The 20,213-nt window shown below is 35.1% G+C and overlaps 3 protein-coding genes across 3 annotated transcripts; 1 reads left to right on the top strand and 2 right to left on the bottom strand.

The window, feature by feature from the left end:
• Positions 1 to 2,668: 2,668 nt before the first annotated feature.
• LOC8278884 (probable disease resistance protein RF9) lies at positions 2,669 to 6,478 on the bottom strand. Its single transcript, XM_025156775.2, has 2 exons — positions 3,122 to 6,478; positions 2,669 to 2,939 (listed from the first exon to the last, which is right to left on the bottom strand). The coding sequence occupies exons 1-2, from the start codon at positions 6,278 to 6,280 to the stop codon at positions 2,934 to 2,936; spliced, it is 3,165 nt and encodes a 1,054-aa protein (XP_025012543.2). The 5' UTR covers positions 6,281 to 6,478; the 3' UTR covers positions 2,669 to 2,933.
• Positions 6,479 to 11,367: 4,889 nt separating this feature from the next.
• LOC8278885 lies at positions 11,368 to 12,866 on the top strand. The gene is made up of 2 exons (XM_025157367.2): positions 11,368 to 12,420; positions 12,496 to 12,866. Exons 1-2 carry the CDS (start codon positions 11,391 to 11,393, stop codon positions 12,684 to 12,686), a joined length of 1,221 nt encoding a protein of 406 aa, XP_025013135.1. The 5' UTR covers positions 11,368 to 11,390; the 3' UTR covers positions 12,687 to 12,866.
• A 249-nt stretch (positions 12,867 to 13,115) lies between these two features.
• On the bottom strand, positions 13,116 to 14,551 carry LOC8278886. Its single transcript, XM_002510187.4, has 2 exons — positions 14,336 to 14,551; positions 13,116 to 13,857 (listed from the first exon to the last, which is right to left on the bottom strand). Exons 1-2 carry the CDS (start codon positions 14,507 to 14,509, stop codon positions 13,495 to 13,497), a joined length of 537 nt encoding a protein of 178 aa, XP_002510233.1. The 5' UTR covers positions 14,510 to 14,551; the 3' UTR covers positions 13,116 to 13,494.
• Between the last annotated feature and the right edge of the window lie 5,662 nt (positions 14,552 to 20,213).

The raw sequence follows: 20,213 nt of genomic DNA, 5'->3' as shown, positions 1-20,213 counted from the left end.
AACAGTATATCAGTCTGATAAATTTGTTCCTATAGAAGAAGGAAAGTTAGAGGATGAATCAGATGATGAAATAGAGGTTCCAGCACAAGAACCTCCACGACAACATGAGTCAATTGCATTGAGTAAGCCAAAGAGGAAACTAGAATACCTGCTCATTTTGAAGATTTTATAAACTTTGTATCTTTAAATGTTGATGTTCCGACCACTTATATTGAAGCTGTACAAAGCTCTGAGGCAGATAAGTGGAAAATGGCTATGGATGAAGAAATGCAATCCATTGAGAAAAACCAGACGTGGAAGCTAGCTAGTCTGTTTAAGGGAAAGAAGGCAATTGGTTGCAAATGGGTATTTGCAAAGAATGATGGATTTCCTAACAAGAATGATGTTTGCTACAAGGCAAGATTGGTAGCTAAGGGCTATGCTCATAAGGAAGGAATTGACTACAATGAAGTTTTTTCTTCAATGATGAAGCATTCCTCCATTAGAATAATGTTGGCCTTGGTAGCACAATTGAATTTGGAACTAGTTCAAATGAATGTAAAAATTGCATTCTTGCATGGTCATTTGGAAGAGGAAATCTACATGGATCAGTCTGAAGGATTTAGGGTTGCTGGAAAAGAAAATTTGGTGTGCAAATTGAAAAAATCGTTGTATGGTTTGAAACAGTCACTAAGGCAGTGGTATAAACGATTTGATAAGTTTATGATGAGGCAAATGTGCACAAGAAGCAAATATGATCATTGTGTATTCTTGAAAAAGCTACAGGATGGATCCTTTATCTATATTTTCCTTTATGTTGATGATATGCTAATTGCATCGAAGAATATAAGAGAAATTGAACATTTAAAGGCTTAACTAAATCAAGAGTTTGAAATGAAGAATTTAGGTGAAGCTAGAAAGATTCTTGGTATGGAGATAAATGGAGACAGAAAATTAGGGAGACTTTCTTTAACTCAGAAGGAATATTTGAGAAAGGTATTGAAGCGGTTTGGAATTGATGAAATGACAAAGCCTGTCAGTACACCACTTGCTCCTCATTTTAAACTCAATGCTTCTCAATCTTCAAAGAATGATGAAGACCGAGAATATATGTTGAAGGTTCCATATGCAAATGCAATTGGTAGCTTGATGTATGCTATGGTGTGCACAAGGCTTGACATTTCACAAGCAGTCGGAATTGTGAGTAGATATATGCATGATCCTGGAAAAGGACATTGGCAAGCTGTGAAATGGATCCTAAGGTATATTCAGAATACTGTGGATGTTGGATTAATGTTTAAGCAGGATGAGAAGTTTGGTCTGAGTGTGGTTGGATATTGTGATTCTGACTTCGCGGGTGAATTGGATAAACGTCTGTCAACTACTGGTTATGTGCTTACACTTGCAAAAGCACCAGTTAGTTGGAAGTCTACTTTGCAGTCAACAGTTGCTTTGTCTACAACAGAAGCAGAGTATATGACAGTTACAGAACTTGTAAAGGAGGCAATTTGGCTTCAGGAGTTGGTGAAAGATTCGGGAATTGATCAGAAGCACGTCAAAGTGCATTGTGATAGTCAGAGTGCTATCTGTTTAGCAAAAAAACCAAGTCTATCATTCAAGGATAAAGCATATCGATGTTCGTCATCATTTCGTGAGAGAAATTCTTGAAGAAGGTGAGATACTTCTTCAGAAGATCCCAACTGCTAAAAATTCTGTAGATATGATTACGTAAGTGGTAACTAAAGTCAAGTTCCAATATTGTTTGGACTTAATAAATGTTTTGAAAATTTGAAGATTGGCGCTTCAAGCGCATTTGGAGGCATTGCTAAATTTGTGACAAGAGAAAATAGAGAATGTTTGATTGGGCTTAGGAAGTTGCCAAGGTAGAAATTTATTATTTTTGACTTCTTTTCTATCCCACATTGAAAGATAAGAAAAGGAAGAAGTGGTCCCAAATCTATAAATAGTGGGCGTTCTCTCCTTTTCTAGGTGTCAAGAAAAACAATGTGCCTTATATTTCTATGGGCTAAATTGTATTCTTTTCTTTCTCTTTTTAATAATATTTTTTTGTAATTTATTGAATTAAAGAAATATTATTTTGGTAGTAGTTGAGAAAATAAGCATAATTTTTAAAGAACCTTATTCTTATTATTTATTTAATAGCTTATTTATCAGGTAATTTTACATGTGATATATTATATCTAAAATTATGTAAAAATTAATTTTTAAATTTATTTTTTAGTTATAATTTTTTGTATAATTTATTCTATTGCAGGAAAAACTAATCCGATTTCCACCGGAAAAAAGAGCCAACATTAACATGCCCCATTTGGTCCTGTCCTGTCATTTACCGGGCAACAAATTGAACCCCTAAGAATTCCAAGGGATGCCTTTATTAAAAAAACTAAGAGATGAGTGAACTCATTGAACAGATAATATAAAAGGTTGAGTTGAAATTCCTCTTTTCTTTTCTATTTGAACCGATGATTTAAGAATTTCAATCACAAAAAGTAGCTGCATCAGAATGACACAGTATTTGAGTAGGGAAAACTTTTAATGGTGAATTACAGCTTAGCTGGCTGTGCACTTTGCTTTGAGTGACAAGTGCCTTGATACTTATAATAGAGGTTATGAATTGAACTCAGTATCACTAAATAGATAAGTTGGAGGGCTCAATAGTTTGGGAAATTCTAAAAATTCAAACACACTTTATTACGATACAATTATGTTTCTATTACAACATAAATTATAGAAATCAGGAAAATACAATCAGAAGGCAGGAGAATTTAAAAAATAAAATAAATAAACGATGCAGCAGCAATCATCTCAATAGGAAGTGGCAGAATCATGCTTTATATTTCAGTACTGATGACACCATTTCGCGTAACTGTAAACCAATTTTCATCAGAGCAGTCTTTCTATCCATTTTGGGATGCATCCAGCTGCCTCAATTGTTACTTCTGCATTAAAGATGCATAAGAACCAAAAACAAAATTGCAAATAAGTGATGCATTTTCCTTTTGATGAAATAAAAGCAAAAGAATGTCACAGAAGAAGTTCTGAGACAACGTCAAAAAGCAAAATCATTTCTAAAAGAAAGAAGAACTGGCAAGTTAACATTAAAAGATATGAAAAAACTCACTGGCACAGGAGCGAAATGGAATTTATTGACAGTAACTGCCACTTTCCTTCCTGAAATTCCCTCCATGCTGCTTTCAATCTTTGCTACAAAGTCGTTGGGCATATTTGTGAGGGTCAGTTCCTTCAGAGTTGTCAGGTTTTGCAAACCGCTAGTTTCCTTCAGTGCTTCACAGCGTCTAATCTCCAATTCCTTAAGCAAAGGCATGGAGCCTTCCTCAACGGTCCATTTCTCCAGTTTCTCAAGCATCCACAATTTCAAGACTCGAAGTTCCGGAAACCCTTTGGCATGACAAGTCATCTCACTCCCTAAGTAAGAGCGAGCAAAAAGTCTCAGAACTTTCAGATGAGGTAGCTGTCCTAAGTACTGCATGGGATCATTCTTTAGTTGTGATACTGATAAAGTAAGCATCCTGAGACTTTGTGGAAGCAGATAGTCATCAATTGCCTGTGATAACTTTCCAAGCAGATACAATTCGGAAAGAAGTTTGTGCTGGTTCATGGTACCTAACTCCAGGTCTGCAGGTCGACTAAATTCATCGATGGACCTTAACTTGAGGGCTCGAAGTTGAGTCGACTTAGAAATCCAGTTAGTCACCTGCCCAAGTGATTCAAAATGGCATGTGAGTCCAAGTTTCGTCAGGCGTTTCAGCCTGTTGAACCAATCTTCTCCAAGGCTCTTTTTCCCTATTATTAGTCCCCACAATGTCAAAAGACTGCCCAAAGATCGACTAGCGAATGGCTTTTGGAGGGACACATCCAAATAAATCTCATTCATGTAAAGATGCCTTAGCTTCTTTGAGTTCCAGATGGAAATTGGCAAGGAAGTGACATTAGTGTGCTTCACATCAAGAGTTTCTAAGCTAGGCAAGTCACCTACAGAATTTGGGATGGAATCAAGAAATGTCCATCTCAAGCCTAGGTAACTTAGATGGATCAGTTTTCCTATTGTCTCAGTTAAAACTGGTTTATAGACATTTTCTAGGTCAAGTACAGTGAGCAATCCAAAGCCTCTTTTCACTATAATCTTGTTGATAAACCTGTCAATTTCATCTGCAGGTGTATCTCCTTTTCGGGTGTTGAAAGATATATAAGACCGTAAATTATAAACCCAACGATCCAGAACAGGATTACTGATATCAAGATATGCAGCAACCCTCCTGATGTTGCACTGTTGATCATAGTTTAGGCTACGAAGCACATGAAAAAATCCAATCTCTGCAGCACTTGGAAAGACATTATCGTAGAGAATACCAGGAACTCGACACCTTTTGGGGCTTTCATCTGATCTCCACTTTGAAACATCTATCATGTTTCTTTGGATCAAATCCTGTAAATATTTCTCAACCAGAAATTCAGGGGTTTCTCCTTCTTTTGTTGGAGTGGCGAATCCTTCAGCAGCCCACAACCGGAACAACCTCCGAACAGAAATCTCATGATCTTTAGGAAAAAGGCCTAAATATAGAAGACAAGGCTTTAACTCAGATGCAAGATCTTGATAAGCTAACGCCAAGATAGCTTTGGAAGGATCATCACCAAAACTTAAGCGGTCAACCATTTTTGACCAACTGCCTGGATCTTTAGTGGATAAGAGACCTCCTAGCACAACAATTGCAAGAGGTAGACCCTTGCATTTATCGAAAATTAACTGTTTCAAGGATTCATCAGTTATTCCTTCTTCTTTTTGGCCTACTTTCTTCAAAAACAAAGCCCAACTTTCATCAATGTCTAAATTGAGCAACTTAACTGGAGGGAACCCCTGATCATTCATCTCTGCTGCTATCTTGTCATCACGAGTAATGAGAATCATCCTGCTGCCATTTAATGAGTTTGGAAAGGTGCGCTTGACGCTTTCCCACATAACAGAAGTCTTGACATCATCCAAAACTATTAGAAACCTCTTGCGGATAAAAAAATCACGAACCTTCTCCTCCAGTTTGTCAAGAGGCAGCTTCTCCTCCTCTTTGATTGCTGCAACTTGTCTCAGTATATCAATCAAGAGATTTTTTTTCTTGTGCTCAACATCATCGGGGATGACTGTCTCTGGAAACTCTTCAGAAACATTAACCCAAGCACGTAATTGAAAGTTCTGCACAATATCTGCTTTGTTATAAATGTTCCTCAGAAAAGTTGTCTTCCCAGAGCCAGCAGCACCCACCACTGAAATAAGAAAACGCAACTTGTGGTGGTTACGGATTACTTCAGTTAACTCATCTGCTTGAACCTTTCGGCCAATAAAGTCTGAATCGTCATCTAAGCCTGGAATTAATGGCAACTGCTGCGGTCTCTTTTCTTCTGATATGGTTGTTTCATTGATTTCTGCTCCAGGTTCACTTGGAATGTTTGGTTTCACGTATTGGACGTTGTCTTTTTCATCAGAAATTGTCGCTTCAGCTTCTGCACCGGTTGGTTTAGCTGCAGGCTGTTGTGAGCTTGGGTCAGCTGCGGGCTGTTGTGAGCTTAGTTCAGCTGCAGTTTGCTGTGAGTTTGGCTCAGGACTTCGCGCTAGTTTTTGATCTGAAACACTTCGTCTAACTTCTGCGCTGCTTGGCTCAACACGACTAGCAGGCTGAATATCCGCTTGATATGCTTTTGCAGGTTGTTCATTTGGACTGCTTTCTCCATCGGGATGCACATGATCTTCATTTGAAGCAATTTGCTCAGCTTCTTCCTTTGTAATGCTTGATTTAGTGGTATCTTGATCCCCACCATCTACTTTTGAAAAGCTTGATTGAGTGGCAAATTTATTCTCCAGAGTTCCTTCTCGCTGATCTTCACATTCAGTGCATGCAACATCAATCTCTCGCACAAATTCCTTCATATTTCGAGTAAGAGATTGGCTCTGCAGCAACAGTAATTGGGTGAAAGGACGCACTTTACATAAAAACTTCCTTCTCTGCAGTTCTGTTCTTATACAGAAGGACTCAATCATGTCATCTGAGGAGTAAACACGTTTTAGAAGCCTAGTCTCCAATTTATCAACACTGACTGTTTGTTTAGTGTTTTGCTTTGCCTCTGCCTCTGTTAAGAGTGTTCGGACATGTTCTAACTTAGCCTTGGCACTGCTAACTTCTTTCTTCAACCTTGGACTGTTTAGTTCTTTATCATCGAGGATAGTTAGTAGATTTTTTATCAAAATGGATACAGCTGCCGCCAATGCCATGATTTTGGGAGTAATTGGGATTATTTTTAGAAAGTGTCAGAATTGCGAATAACAATTCAAGTCCTTGGTTTCTGGTTTTTAATTTTTATCAGGTACAATCTTGCACTTTGCTTATTATTCACCAGCCATTTGATCTCTGTATAAAAATTTTCTGTTCTTTTGTTTCTTTTGCTTCCAGAATAAAGCAACTAGAAGGGTTTGCTCTGGATTCTTATGCGGTACAAGATGCTTAACCTTTGTCAAGTTTAAGGTATATATGTACTTTCTTCTTGTTTCCAAGTTTGGAACTTCGGCCTTTATATTTTCTGTGAGGAAATTAGTATCTCCAGCTGCCATGGATTTTCTTTACAAAAAGAAATTCTTTTATGTATGTGCAAGCAAGATCAATTGTCGTGAATATATATTAGTTCCATTTTGAGTAAAACAGTTTTCTTTTTCCTTTTATGAACAGCTTAGAATTTATAGTTTGAAAGGATGGACAGAAATTTAACTTTGGATTTGGAAACTGCTCAAATTTATTATTTTAGAAGTGCAGGTGCGAATTGTTTTTTTTTTTTTAATGAGCAAAAGAATTAATTTCCATTCATAAACAGCCAAAATATTTTCAAAGTTTATGAAAATCATAATGCATCCAACTCTTCTACTATATTAATAACATCACTTTTATATTGTGTAGGTATGTAAGATTAGATTTGGTTAAGTAGTAGTTAGAGATATGTGTAGGTATGTAAGATTAGATTTGGTTAAGTAGTAGTTAGAGATATGTGTAGATACGACTTTGAATAAGATATGAGTTTGAATAGGTTAAGAAGTAGTTAGTTTGTTATAGTATTTGTAGCTAACAGAAAGTATATCTCTAGTATATAAATGTATTTGTATCACAACAAGCAGTAGAAGAGTTTGAATAAAAAAGAAAGAAAATAACTTCTCTTCATATCTGATTTAGGGTTTACGGCTTTACATGGTATCAGAGCCACCTGGAAAAATTCCTAAGTCAGATTACGTATTTCTCATCTAAAAATGAGTTCCGAAACACTTGATACCTCAAGCTCAGACTTTGCACCTAATGTTCCTACTGCCCACGTAGCTCATTTAGGAGGTAGTAAAGGTACAGCTCTATCAATTTTCCCTCGGAATAATGCTTGGATAATAGACACAGGTGTGTCTGATCACATGGTTGGAAATTCCAATAAAATTCAATCACTTCACCCTCCGTCTCAAAGTTTTGTTTCCACAGCTAATGGCAGTGAATGCCAAGTTATTGGTGAACGTTCTATTCGGTTGTCTGAAAATCTTACTCTTGATTCTGCCCTTGTTGTTCCTTCCTTAAAATGTAATCTATTATTTGTCAGCCAAATAACCTCCTCCTTGAATTGTACCGTAACCTTCTCATCTTCTTCTTGTATATTTCAGGATATTCTGACTCGAAGGACGCTTGGTTATGGTGTTAGACGAGGCAAGCTATATTATTTGGAGTTAGATGAAACTGAAGGACAGCGTGTAGGGCAAATATGTTTAATGAATAATGAATCTAAGAAGCGAGAGGATATTTGGTTATGGCATTGTAGACTTGGCCATTTATCTTTTACTTATCTTAGGAAGTTAAAACCTGAGTTGTTTTTGAATGTGGATGTATCTGAATTTCGCTGTGATATTTGTGAGCTTGCTAAGAGTCATCGTGTCCCTTATGTTCCTAGTATGAATAAGAGTAATGAACCATTTTTTGTTCTTCACTCTGATGTTTGGGGACCCTCTAGGGTTCCTACTCTCTCGAATGCAAATTTTTTTATTACTTTTATCGATGAATGTACACGTATGACTTGGATTGCTTTACTACGTAACAAAAGTAATGTTTGTACAGCTTTTTATGATTTCTATCGAATGGTGACAACGCAGTATCAAAGGCAAATTCTTGTGTGGTAAACGGACAATGCACTTGATTTTTGGATACGAACCTTGGGAAATTTTTGACTCAGCATGGCATTAGACATCAAACATCATGCACGTACACTTCTCAACAAAATGGCTTGGCTGAGAGGAGAAATCGACAAATTATGGAGATTGTTCGCGCTTCGTTGTTTGGAATGAATATGCCGAGATTTTATTGGGGAGAAGCAGTCAAGTCAGCTGTGTATTTAATGAACAGGACGCCCTCATGTGTTTTAGGGTTCTAGACTCCACTACAGAAACTGAACTCTGTATGTCAGACTCATCATTTGCCTAATCTAGAGCCGCGTATGTTTGGTTGTGTTGTATTTGTCCATGTCCCTAAAGTGTTACGTACTAAGCTTGATCCATGTGCAAAGAAATGTGTTTTTGTAGGGTATGCTGACTCTCAGAAAGGATATAGGTGCTATGATCCTAGTGAGAAGAAATTAGTGGCGAGTATGGATGTGTCTTTCAAAAAAACTGAACCATATTACCTTAATTCAGATCTTGATTCTTCTTGTAAGGGGGAGAAAGGCGTAGAGGATATGACTCTTTCCAAGCAGTTTAATCGTAGTGTAGGGGATGATTATTTACCTGATGTAATTGATGAAGAATTAAGGTTTGTAGCAAATGATCCGATTGGTATAGGCAATGATTCGGGTGAGCTTGGACAGGCTTCTATAACACCATATACTGAAGCTCCGGGGCAGTCTATCCAATCTGAAATCAATAATCAGGTACTTGTTCCTTTATCTATTGAAAATGTTCCTACTAATCCTGTTGTAAGACAATCTCAATGATCAAATAAGGGTATTAGTAGGAGACAATATGAACCTGATTTGAATTCTAATGTAAAATATCCCATCAGTAACTATGTTTCCTTTTCAACTAAGTCTTTAACAGAACCATGTGCACTTGTTATTAATCAGTTATCCAGCATCTCTGTTCTGAGTGATGTACATGAAGCTTTGAAAGATCCTAGGTGGAAAGTAGCAATGAATGAGGAGTTGAAAGCCTTACAAAAGAATAATACTTGGGAACTGGTTTCGTTACCCGATGATAGACGAACAGTTGGATGCAAATGGGTGTTCACCGTCAAGTTTAAAATGGATGGGAGTATTGATAGATATAAAGCGAGATTGGTAGCGAAAGGTTATTCTCAGAGATACAGTGTAAATTATCAAGAAACATTTGCACCGATGGCAAAGCTAGATACAATTCGAATTCTGATTTCTTTAGCAGTGAATAGGGGCTGGTGTCTGAAACAATTTGATGTCAAGAATGCATTTCTTAACGGCGATCTGGAAGAAGAAGTTTACATGGATGTTCCACCAGGAGTTGATCTTGAAATGACGAGTAAGAATGGGGTTTGTAAGCTGAAGAAGGCACTGTATGGACTTAAACAGTCTCCGAGGGCTTAGTTTGGAAGGCTCACAGTTTCTATGAAGGCATTTGGGTACAAACAAAGTAATGATGATCATACTTTGTTCATTAAACACAAGAATGGTAAAATTGCTATTCTAATTGTGTACGTAGATGACATGGTTGTCACTGGAGATGATGATGAAGAAATCAAGCTACTTCAAGAAAAGCTGTCTACTGAGTTTGTTATGAAAGACCTTGGATCTCTAAAGTATTTTTTGGGCATAGAATTGATGCGAACAAGAGAAGGTGTGTCTCTTTCTCAAAGAAAGTATGTGATCGACCTGTTGACAGAAACAGGAATGCTTGTGTGCAAACCAGCAGAAACACTAATGGAGTTCAACCACAAACTTGGAATTTATCCTGACCAAGTAGCTACTGATAAAGGAAGATATCAAAGACTGGTTGGAAGACTGATTTGTTTGTCACACACAAGACCCGATATTGCCTATGCGGTTAGTGTGGTGAGCCAATTTATGCATCAACCAAGTATTGCACACATGGAAGCTATTTTTTGAATTCTACGATATCTAAAGGGATCTCCTGGAAAGGGGTTATACTTCTCCAAGAACAATTGCTCGGATGTGATAGGATACACTGACTCTGATTGGGCTGGGGATCAAACTACACGAAGATCCACCTCAGCATATCTTACATTTGTCGAAGGAAACCTGGTAACCTGGAGAAGTAAGAAACAAAAGGTAGTGTCAAGGTCAAGCACTGAAGCTGAATTTCGTGGTGTAGCGAACGAAATATATGAGCTGATTTGGATTTCACGTGTTTTGGATGATTTGAAGATCGAATGGAAGAGACCAATGGACCTGTTCTGTGACAGTAGAGCAGCCATCGATATTGCGCATAATCTGGTTAAGCATGGTCGTACTAAACATGTGGACATTGACAGGCACTTCATCAAAGAGAAAGTTGATCAACAAATGATAAACCTATTGTTTCTAAAATTGGAAAACCAGCTTGCTGATGTCCTAACTAAGGCAGTCACTGGTAAAGTATTTCGCAATCATATAGGCAAGTTGGGCATGTCTGAATCTTGTGCTCCAACTTGAGAGGGAGTGTAGGAATGTAAGATTAGATTTGGTCAAGTAGTAGTTAGAGATATGTGTAGATAGAGGTTTGAATAAGATATGAGTTTGAATAGGTTAAGAAGTAGTTTGTTTGTTATAGTATTTGTAGCTAACAGAAAGTATATCTCTAGTATATAAATGTATTTTTATCACAACAAGCAGTAGAAGAGATTGAATAAAAAAGAAAGAAAATAACTTCTCTTCATATCTAATTTAGGGCTTACGGCTTTACATATTGGTCCCAAAATCACGAAATAACTAGAATTGGAAAACCTAAAACTGATCGATATTCCCTATAATATAATTTAAATTTCTGGTTCCTTTACTTCTTCCAGTAAGTTTATAATACCCCAACCTAAATGGAGAGAACTGTGCTTTAATTGTATCAAGTAACTATCTTTATCATGACTTTGTTTAATTTCTTAAAGATTCAATCTATAACAAATCAATATTCCTAGGGTTTAGGGTTTTATGTTCTTTTCATCTTTTTCTTTTTTAGGAGTAAAGCAAAGACGATTCCTTTGATCACCAGATGATATAATGATGCTTACCCTCCCATACACTACTAGGATATTCTTCCTTCTTGGTACCAAGGTTGGAATTTTAGCAGAAATAGTTTTTTATCTCGTTCAGGTGGATAATCTTCTTTCCTAGTGGTGAGGCATTTGATAGTGAAAATGGAACCACAGAATGATGAAGTGCAAAAAGTAGAAGAATTGCAATTGCCACTGATCATAGCAATAGAAAATGGTTCAGGGTCCAGTAGTAACAGCAAAATAGCCCATGAACTAGCCATGTTCATAAAATGCCCTCTCATTGATGAAAATGATATCTCCCAAGCCCTTAGAGAAGTCTCTCTAACAACCTCAAACTCCAGAGCCACCAATTTCCCTGATGAACTAGCACAAAATTTACCTTTCGAAGCTATCTGTCAATTAGTGTCAACCCAACTCAGCTTGAAGATCAAAGTTATCATGAAAACACTGCTCTCTTCCCCTGCGCGCATCGTCAGATTAGATGAGCTGGCAAGATCTTTTGGCGCCCGTCTGATCATCATCGACCGCAAAACTGGCGATCAACAGTATGATGATTATGATATTCAAGATGTCCTGAAGCTTTATGTGGACATGGATTCATTCGACGCAAACAAAGTCGTCTCTGATATATCCAGCAAGCTTTCTGACACGGAAAATTATCAGGTACCTAAAGACAATTTAGCAAGTACTACGTCATTCAAACCATCATTGCAGGATGACGTTGTCGTAGAAGAGAATGAGAGCTATCGGAAAATGAAACAACCAACAAACGACCACGTGCATTCTTTAACCTTATTCGAGAAACCCCGAAAGGATAAACTCGTGTGTAAGAGTTGCAAAGAAGTTATTTCTAGCTCCTGCTATCAATGTGTAGTGTGTGATGAGTTCATTCTTCATAAATCCTGTGCAGAGTCTGCCGCAAATGTAAAGGTTCTTTCACAAAATCGCCCTCCTTTCTTGAAATCAATGAAACCTCATTATGATTTCAAAGAGAAGCATAAATGTAGTAATTGTGAAGAATTCTCGTACGATTGTTGTGATTGCCTTCTCCAGACTCACCTCAACCATGGGTTCTTGCCAACAGTTCTTTATCATAGTCAACACCAGCACCTGCTTAATTTCGTAATTATGCCACTGAAGTATAATTATCAGTACCTGTGTTGTGCCTGTGGTAAACTTGGTAACTCAGTTAGCTATAAATGTTTTGACTGCAATTTTGATGTTCATGTCAAATGCTTTTTACCAGGCACTATCCAGCTACAAAACGACCAACACCGTTTGTCCCTTACTTCTCAAGATGATTCTGGTGAGTATTATTGTGATATTTGCGACAGGGAAGGAGACTTGGGCCAATTGTTTTATCAGTGTGAAGATTGTGATTTTGCTATTCATGTGAAGTGCTTGCCTGAGCTAAGCCAGAGCACAACTACCTTTTAGATGGGTTTCTATGGATGAAGAATTTGAGGTTGAGCTATGGGATGAGGAGAGTTAGAGTTGCTTAGCCAAGGCAGTCCAGTCGAACCTTCTCTTTAGTACAATGTCATCGGGAATGTATGTAATGGGCTGTATACAACAACTGAAACATGCTTAATGGAATAATAGTAGTTCTTCCATCTATGATAGGAGTGTCAGATATCAGAAAACATAAATGAGGCCCTGGTAGTAGTAGCAGTCTTCACATCAGGAATAGAATCACTGTAGAAAAGGCCTTGTTTCATTCGTTAAAGTTAGTTCATAATATTGCTTCTTTCTTAGGTTATCAGAGGTCATAGAGTTTAAGAAGGTTTGGATCCGCAACCAGTGATCATAACAGGGAAAATTGTTGGACGACTTTGGTCAAAAGAGAAAGGAGATAAACACAGTAAATACAGCACAAGAAAAAATTATTAAAAAGAATGAGATATATTACAAATATATATTTCTACAATCTAAGCACACAAGACACACTCTATCTCTTACAAGAAATAGCTTCTCACCTCTACCAAACGATTAACATTATAAGCTATTTATAATAGCATCTATATGAGTGTACACTTACAAACTTAATTATTTATATTCGTGACACTTAATAATTTAATTTTTCATATATTTAGATTTTTAACACAGCCATAAACTCTTTGGGTACTCTTCAACAACTAATGACTCTTAAAGTAAATATTTAAGTTTACTATTTTCACCAGAAATAGTAGTCCTACAGTATAATTTTGGACATTTAAATAAGCTGCAGTGGACATACAATTTTATCTCATTTAACCGTATATCCATGTTTAACAGCATAACCTACGAGAGCATCCAGGTCCTTCAACTTGACGAATCCATCTTTATTAGCATCCAAGATATCGATGGGCCCATATTGAGGGAAGAAAAAGCCGAAATGATAGAAGGCTTTTTTCAGGTCTTTCTTGCGCAGGAGTTTTTCTCCCTTGGCCTCAAATTTCTTGAAAATTGCCTTTATCTGCTCCTCAGTTAGGACCATCTTCACTTGTTCTTTCTTAACTGTATTAACGAGTTCTACAGGTTTAGCAGTAGCAATGTCCTCTTCTTTTTTAGTGTTCTGTTGATCTCTTTCTTTGGTTTTAGCGTTTGTACTACTGTCCTCCGGGCTCGCCTACAGTTATTCCACAAGCACAAGACAAATTGTCCATTAGGGTATAAAATGACTCCTATAGAATTCAACTTCGAACTCAATATCTGTCAAAAATGAACCCTTCTGTGCTTTAGTGCACCTAAATGATCTGATATGCTGGATTTAGAACATATATTTAGACCCCTTTTCATTCCTAAAAATTTAAGAAGTTTTTAATAGAATTTCTTGACAAAAAACAAAATGCAATACGCTGTTTATAAGTGCCCGTTTCAGTAGATTGTCCAAATTATTCTTAACCAAACCTACATCAAAAAGTCATTTTGATTATTCTTTTAATCATTAAAATAGAAATATGGATATAATCATTTAAAAAACTACATATTTTAGCTAGTCTCTAGTTTCAATCCCATTTACCTGAAGATCACATATGAGAATTATTTTCATTATGAAACAAAGAAAATTAGAATAATAAAGAGCAAAGAGTTTCAAGGCCATGTACCCGTTCAACGTTTGGTGGCGATTTTTCCCAGGATTCATTTTCCTTTGGCAACTGAGGCCGGGACAAAGATATATGCAAGGTAGTCCTAACAGGAGGAGCAGGAGGAGCAGGAGGAGCAGGACGTACAATTGATGAGAGGCGAAACCAAGGCCGAGCTGGGGACTGGAACACCATGACTTTGCACAAAGTGTATTACGCGTAGTCATTTCTAATATAACTTTTTGGATGGAAAGAATACGAGTAGTCAATTCATTTGCTAAATAATAATAATAATAAAAATCCGAGAAAAACAATTTTTGATCCTCTATTATTGAAAGAATTTTCTTTGAAACTAAAGAGAAACTTCAAATCAACCAGTAAAAATCTTTTATTTCAAATACTTTTCATTTTGTAGTAAGAGAATAATAACAATAAAAATAGAAATAACCTTTTCCTCCATTTAAATTCTTCTATTACTATTTAAATAGATCTAATAATATTTTAAATCAGGTTGGATTCAAATTCAATTTGATGGTGTTTGGAGGATTCACTCTTAAATTAGAAAGTGTATCATCCAAGAATCTAAATTTATTTGATCAAGTTTGATTCAAAATGAAAATAATAGCTTTTTTATTTAGATTGATTTAGTCCAACCTCACTTCAGATTTTCATAAGGTTTTCTTTTCCAGTTGAGATGATCAGGCTATACGTTTAAAAATTAATATTCAAGTTTGGATATTTATAGGTTAATTAGCTCAGAGCGGCTACTTGACCCATTAATATTGTCTAATTATTATCTAACCCTCTTCAAACATCAGTATAAATAAAGCCTTAGTATAAATAGAACCCAACTAAAGTGGAATAGTGGTTTTATTGAAGAACGGTGGATTTGCAAGTGCATGATGGTTCACATCAGGAATAATATAAGGAGCACTATTTAAACCCTTTGTCTTATTCTTGCATAATTAGTTAACAATTTCAAAAGCTTAGGCCCCCGAAACCCTTTTTGCTAGATATGAGTAATCATATATAGTTTAAGATAAATCTTTGGACTGTCAACCTATGATCCTAACTCAATATCGGATAAGGAGACAAACATATGATGGAATTTTTTCTTTATAAGTTCAAGAATTAACACTGTCGATAAATTAAACATTTAATGAGTATAAAAAGTACTTAAAACAAGAATAAGATTAATTAAATTCAAAATAAAACTTTAGCACCGATCCGCATTAATGCAAGCTAAAGGTATATGAATCACAAAGTATAAAAGCTACTGAAACTAAAGAAAATTTAAATCTAAAATTTTTTAAATAACTTTAATATATATTCTTTTTTCTGTTGAAGGGCTTAGAGGAATTTAAAAAGTAAAAAAGAAAATAAAAAGTATATCATACCTAATAAGTGATGGAAAAGAAAATAAAAAATAAAAAAAGAAAGAAAGAAAAAAATAAAATAATATCTAATACTCGTGAATTTAAATTTTAATTGTTTTAAATTTTATCAGAGTAATTTAGTAATTTTTTTAAATTTATATTACATTAATTATTGATGAGTCAATATTTTATATGTATAAAATAAATAATATATATATATATAAATAATGAGATCAAGGGTGTCATTGTAGCAACTTCTTGGAGGGGGGACTCATTTGTGTTTTTTCATCTTTTATTATTAAAAAAAACACATAACAATTCTTTTTTCCCTCTTCTTCCTTCTCCTCCCTCCCCGTCACCCTCTTCTTCCTTTTCCTTCACATTCCGTCGTCTGCCCCCTCTCTCTGCCGCTACCGCAAACTCCTTGTTCCCCTTCCCTCGCCGGTGTCGCCTCCTTCTTCTTCCTTCTTGCTGCTGACATTGTTTTGGAGGAAGGAAATCCTCCTCCTTGCTGCCGCTACAAGTGCAGCCTTCTGCCGCCCTGACCTCGTGAATCCGATGCCGAAAACGAGCTCCCCCACCGTTTTCCTTCGCCGACAGCTTCTCTATAGCCTCACCGAAGCCGAGACTTTCCAGCCTCTATCTGATGGCTTCCGCATGAGTTTCTGGTAGAAACATCTGCATATTCGGACTTCCCGCAACTCAAGCTTTGCACAGGCGCTTCGGGATTCGAAATCCGACACCGTTGGCGGTACCAGTTTTCGGACTCCAGTGTTTTCCGAACACCCAAAAGTTCGGGTTTCAGCTCGTTATAAATTTATCTAGACTTTAAAAAATATTTTAAAATTATTAGAAAATAATTGGTATATAAATTATTCGTTATAATTAATTAATTAAATTATTTAATTAATTAGTAGCCTGATTTTAGATTTACTATAGATTAAATGCAGAAGGAGTTAATATCCTGTCATATAAATTGAGGTTGTGATTAATTGAATTAAATGTAAGAAAAAATATTTATGTGATGTATCACGTATAATATTATTTTTCTAGACTGTTAACTTTTGTATTGTGAATTGGGTTGTATTACAGAGTTGAAAAAATAATGCAGTTTTGATAGCCCGACTCTTGTTAGATAAATGTGAAATATTTGAAGTATTTCTAGCAGGTTTGGACCCGTTATACGAGGGGTAAACATCCATATTCTAGGGAAGGTTTTGCCAAATTTTCGGCAGAATTTCTGAGTCGAAATTTTTTTATGGAGTCTAATCTAAGAATCTAGACCTAGAAGAAATTAAGGATATCTTATTAATTGAGTTATTTTTGTAAATAGATAATCCGTCCGTCCAGGCAGCTCCACCTGAGGCATTGGAGCAGACTGCAGAGCGCGACAGAACTGTGAGTTAAAGTTATAAAATCAATTGCTCTTATGTCATGTCTAAATTAAATGCAATGTTAATTGATTAATAATTATTATGATTATTATGAAAATTATTATTAGTAATTTTATTTGATTAATAATTATTACGAATATTATTAGCATCATTATTATTATTATTACACATAATTCTCATGTTTGTTATATTTGAGGCTATTCAACTTTAATTCTTAACATGTTATTGAACAATTATATTTATTTGTGATTTATGCTATTTATAATTATTATTTATACTATGATTGTAACTTCAGGATGAGGCGGCAGTAGAACATGCTACCTGATGGGTTGCATCAGGACCGCGTGTGCAATAGTATTAATTAGAGACAGATAGTAAAAAAAATATTTTTGGAATTTACCCTAGTCTAGTATAACTTTCTGGGCTGTGGAAATTTGATTGCCGGAGGAAAGGACTCTGGCCGAGCGGTGCTCTTTAGGCACCGACTTTATTAGGAATCAAGTGATCAGGCTGGATTTAAGGACCACAGTTGAGCTTCGTTTTCTGGGCGCCAGTCCTATTGGAATAAGAGAGCTGAAAGGCTGCTAATATTGGGATTAGGGTTCTGCTGAAATGCTCATCTCTTAAGAGTTAAAATCTAATTATTTTAAATTATGCTATGATATTTACTTATTAGTTTGCGATCCACCACATTATTTTATCAATCATGGTACATGGATATTTATGGTTGTTTTACTTTTGACATATGATTTTAATTTACTCCCGAGACTGACAGTCTCAATTCTAAATTTTTCAGGTGACAGCTAGGTTCTCCGCTGACATCTTTTGCAGTACGACTTCCCTTTTTCTTTTTGACTTATTGTAATTAAATTTTACTTTTGTATTTTAAATTATTTAAAATGTTAGACTCTCTACAGTAGTTTATCTGATATCTTATAATTGAATTTGGTCTATAAAAAAAATATGGGATATTTGCTAGTAATATAGCCGGAGGATTAATTTAATTACGTATAGATTTGTGAGTGAAATGTTGGTTTGTTTTAATAGTATATAATTATATATTGCATTTATCTGGATTTTTGATAATTAGGCTTGCTATGGATTTCAATAGCTTTAATACTACATATTTCCTAACGCCGTTCACAGGCCCACGGATTAAATCGTGACATAATAAATGTAAAAATAAAATTTACAAAGAGAAAATTAGAAGCTAAAAGAAAGTAAGGAGAAAGATTGAGGATTCTTTTAATGATTTCTACAATATATTTTATGAAATTTTTTTCAAATTTGGCAAATAAATTTTTCTAAAATTTGTACATTTATATCAAATATTTTAAAAAAATTTAAAAAAACTATTGACAGATTAATTTCACTAATAAAATTATATTTATTTATTCAGTTATATATTGAGAATTAATAAAAATTAAAAGTGATTTACGGTTAAATATTAAAAATAACTCTTGGGTACATGATCCCTGATTCCTGGGTAAAAATGTTAATGGATGTAATTTTCTATGGATTGGATGATGGTATTATGCTTGCATTATGCGACAGTTATATATTCCTTCTGATTTAATAAAGAGAACCATATCATACCTTTTCTACGCATCGGACCATCCTACTCTAATAATTAGGCAAGAGAACATTTAGATTGCCAAAGAAATAATACAAGAGGAATCTTGTGTGTTCTCCGATTAGAATTTTTTCTTTTGAAAAAAAAGAAAAAGATGAGCATCGATCTTGAGATAAAATGAAATACTATGTCCCCCACCTTTATTGGAAGGTAGTCCTCTAAAAATATTCCACTTGATCCAATGGACGGTGACATTTATATCATATATGTTTTTATTTTATTTTTTTCAAAAAGAAAGAATTTAGCAGTGAAATTGGGTTTTCATACTTGTTTGTTCTGATAAGGACTCTATTTGGTTCATTTGCTATAACCTTACAGACTTTTCTTTTTTTCTTCTTTTCATTTTCCTGAAGAGTGAAGGGTATTCATTTTTTAAAATTCTTTGCTTACTGCTTGAAAGCAAATATAATAACAAAAAGTTTAGGGCTTCATTAAACCAGGTCCATGTTTCATAACTACATATGTATAAGTAGCTATTCTTGAATTAAAATGGAACCTACCTAATTGATGAAAATGTACATAAAGATGAAGCAGATAAACCCAACAGAAATCAAGTTATAGAGAAGCACAAGATATACTCCTCCTAAAGATAACTCAGAATAATATCGATAAAGACAAAGGAGGATGTCCATATAAACTCCTTAATTGCTTCTGCATTATTTATAGCAAAAGGTTGTCTTTTGGAGAGTATACTTTTGTCCTAGCTACTTCAGAACTATGACTGTGTTTGATAAATATTTAGAATAGAGAGAGAGGCTTCTGTTTCCTTGAATGACAAACAAATAAAGGAAATTTTCATACAATTCACAACAACGAATTGAGCTGGGACGCTTAAAAGGAAAGCTTTCAAATATGTTGATGCATGGCTCCTTGCTTTTCTAGAGCCTGGCTTGGGATCAACCATGCCCAAACCAATGGAAATGGACGATCTCCTCTAATGTGCTTCTAAACTTGGGTACGCAGTTATGTATACGTAGAATAATACAGGTGCATTGGGGCTTGATTATATTTTTCTTTTTTGGTTTGTTCTGATTTAGGAATGTGAATTGTTTTTACTCAACAGTAATTTCCCTCTTTATAATTAAGTAGAGTTTACAGCACTGGTCGTATTGTAAAATTTCAACTTAATTACGATCTAACAATGTCTAACCCATTTATTATTCTTTTATTTACAAAAATATTGCATTTCAGCTTTTGTATTCCTTGATTATATTATTTTTTGTATTTTTATAGTCAAACTCAAATTTATAGAGAAAGGTTTCATAATATATTTAGTGGATAATATATTTTAGGTGGCTATTATTATTACTAAGGTCCATACATGATATGGGAAAAAATGGGAAATTAAATTTTTTTTATTTTGTTAACATGATAGGTTATGTTTATATATAATCTTGATTATTGAATTTACAATTAATAGTTGAGAAATAATTAACCATTTTCATTAAATTTAAATCTAAATTTATAGTAAAATCTTAATCATTCAATTTAAGATA

The sequence above is a fragment of the Ricinus communis genome, chromosome 2, assembly GCF_019578655.1.
Source record: "Ricinus communis isolate WT05 ecotype wild-type chromosome 2, ASM1957865v1, whole genome shotgun sequence".
NCBI classification, from domain to species: domain Eukaryota; kingdom Viridiplantae; phylum Streptophyta; class Magnoliopsida; order Malpighiales; family Euphorbiaceae; genus Ricinus; species Ricinus communis.
Note: the sequence above shows the minus strand (reverse complement) of the source record. Positions and strands in the feature narration are given on the sequence as shown.

Coding starts and splice junctions, on each gene's coding strand:
- LOC8278884 (XM_025156775.2), bottom strand. CDS start 6,280: ATGGCATTGGCGGCAGCTGTATCCATTTTGATAAAAAATCTACTAACT.
- LOC8278885 (XM_025157367.2), top strand. CDS start 11,391: ATGGAACCACAGAATGATGAAGTGCAAAAAGTAGAAGAATTGCAATTG. Junction 12,421..12,495: donor GTACCTGTGTTGTGCCTGTG/GTAAACTTGGTA, acceptor GCTTTTTACCAG/GCACTATCCAGCTACAAAAC.
- LOC8278886 (XM_002510187.4), bottom strand. CDS start 14,509: ATGGTGTTCCAGTCCCCAGCTCGGCCTTGGTTTCGCCTCTCATCAATT. Junction 13,858..14,335: donor CGCCACCAAACGTTGAACGG/GTACATGGCCTT, acceptor GAATAACTGTAG/GCGAGCCCGGAGGACAGTAG.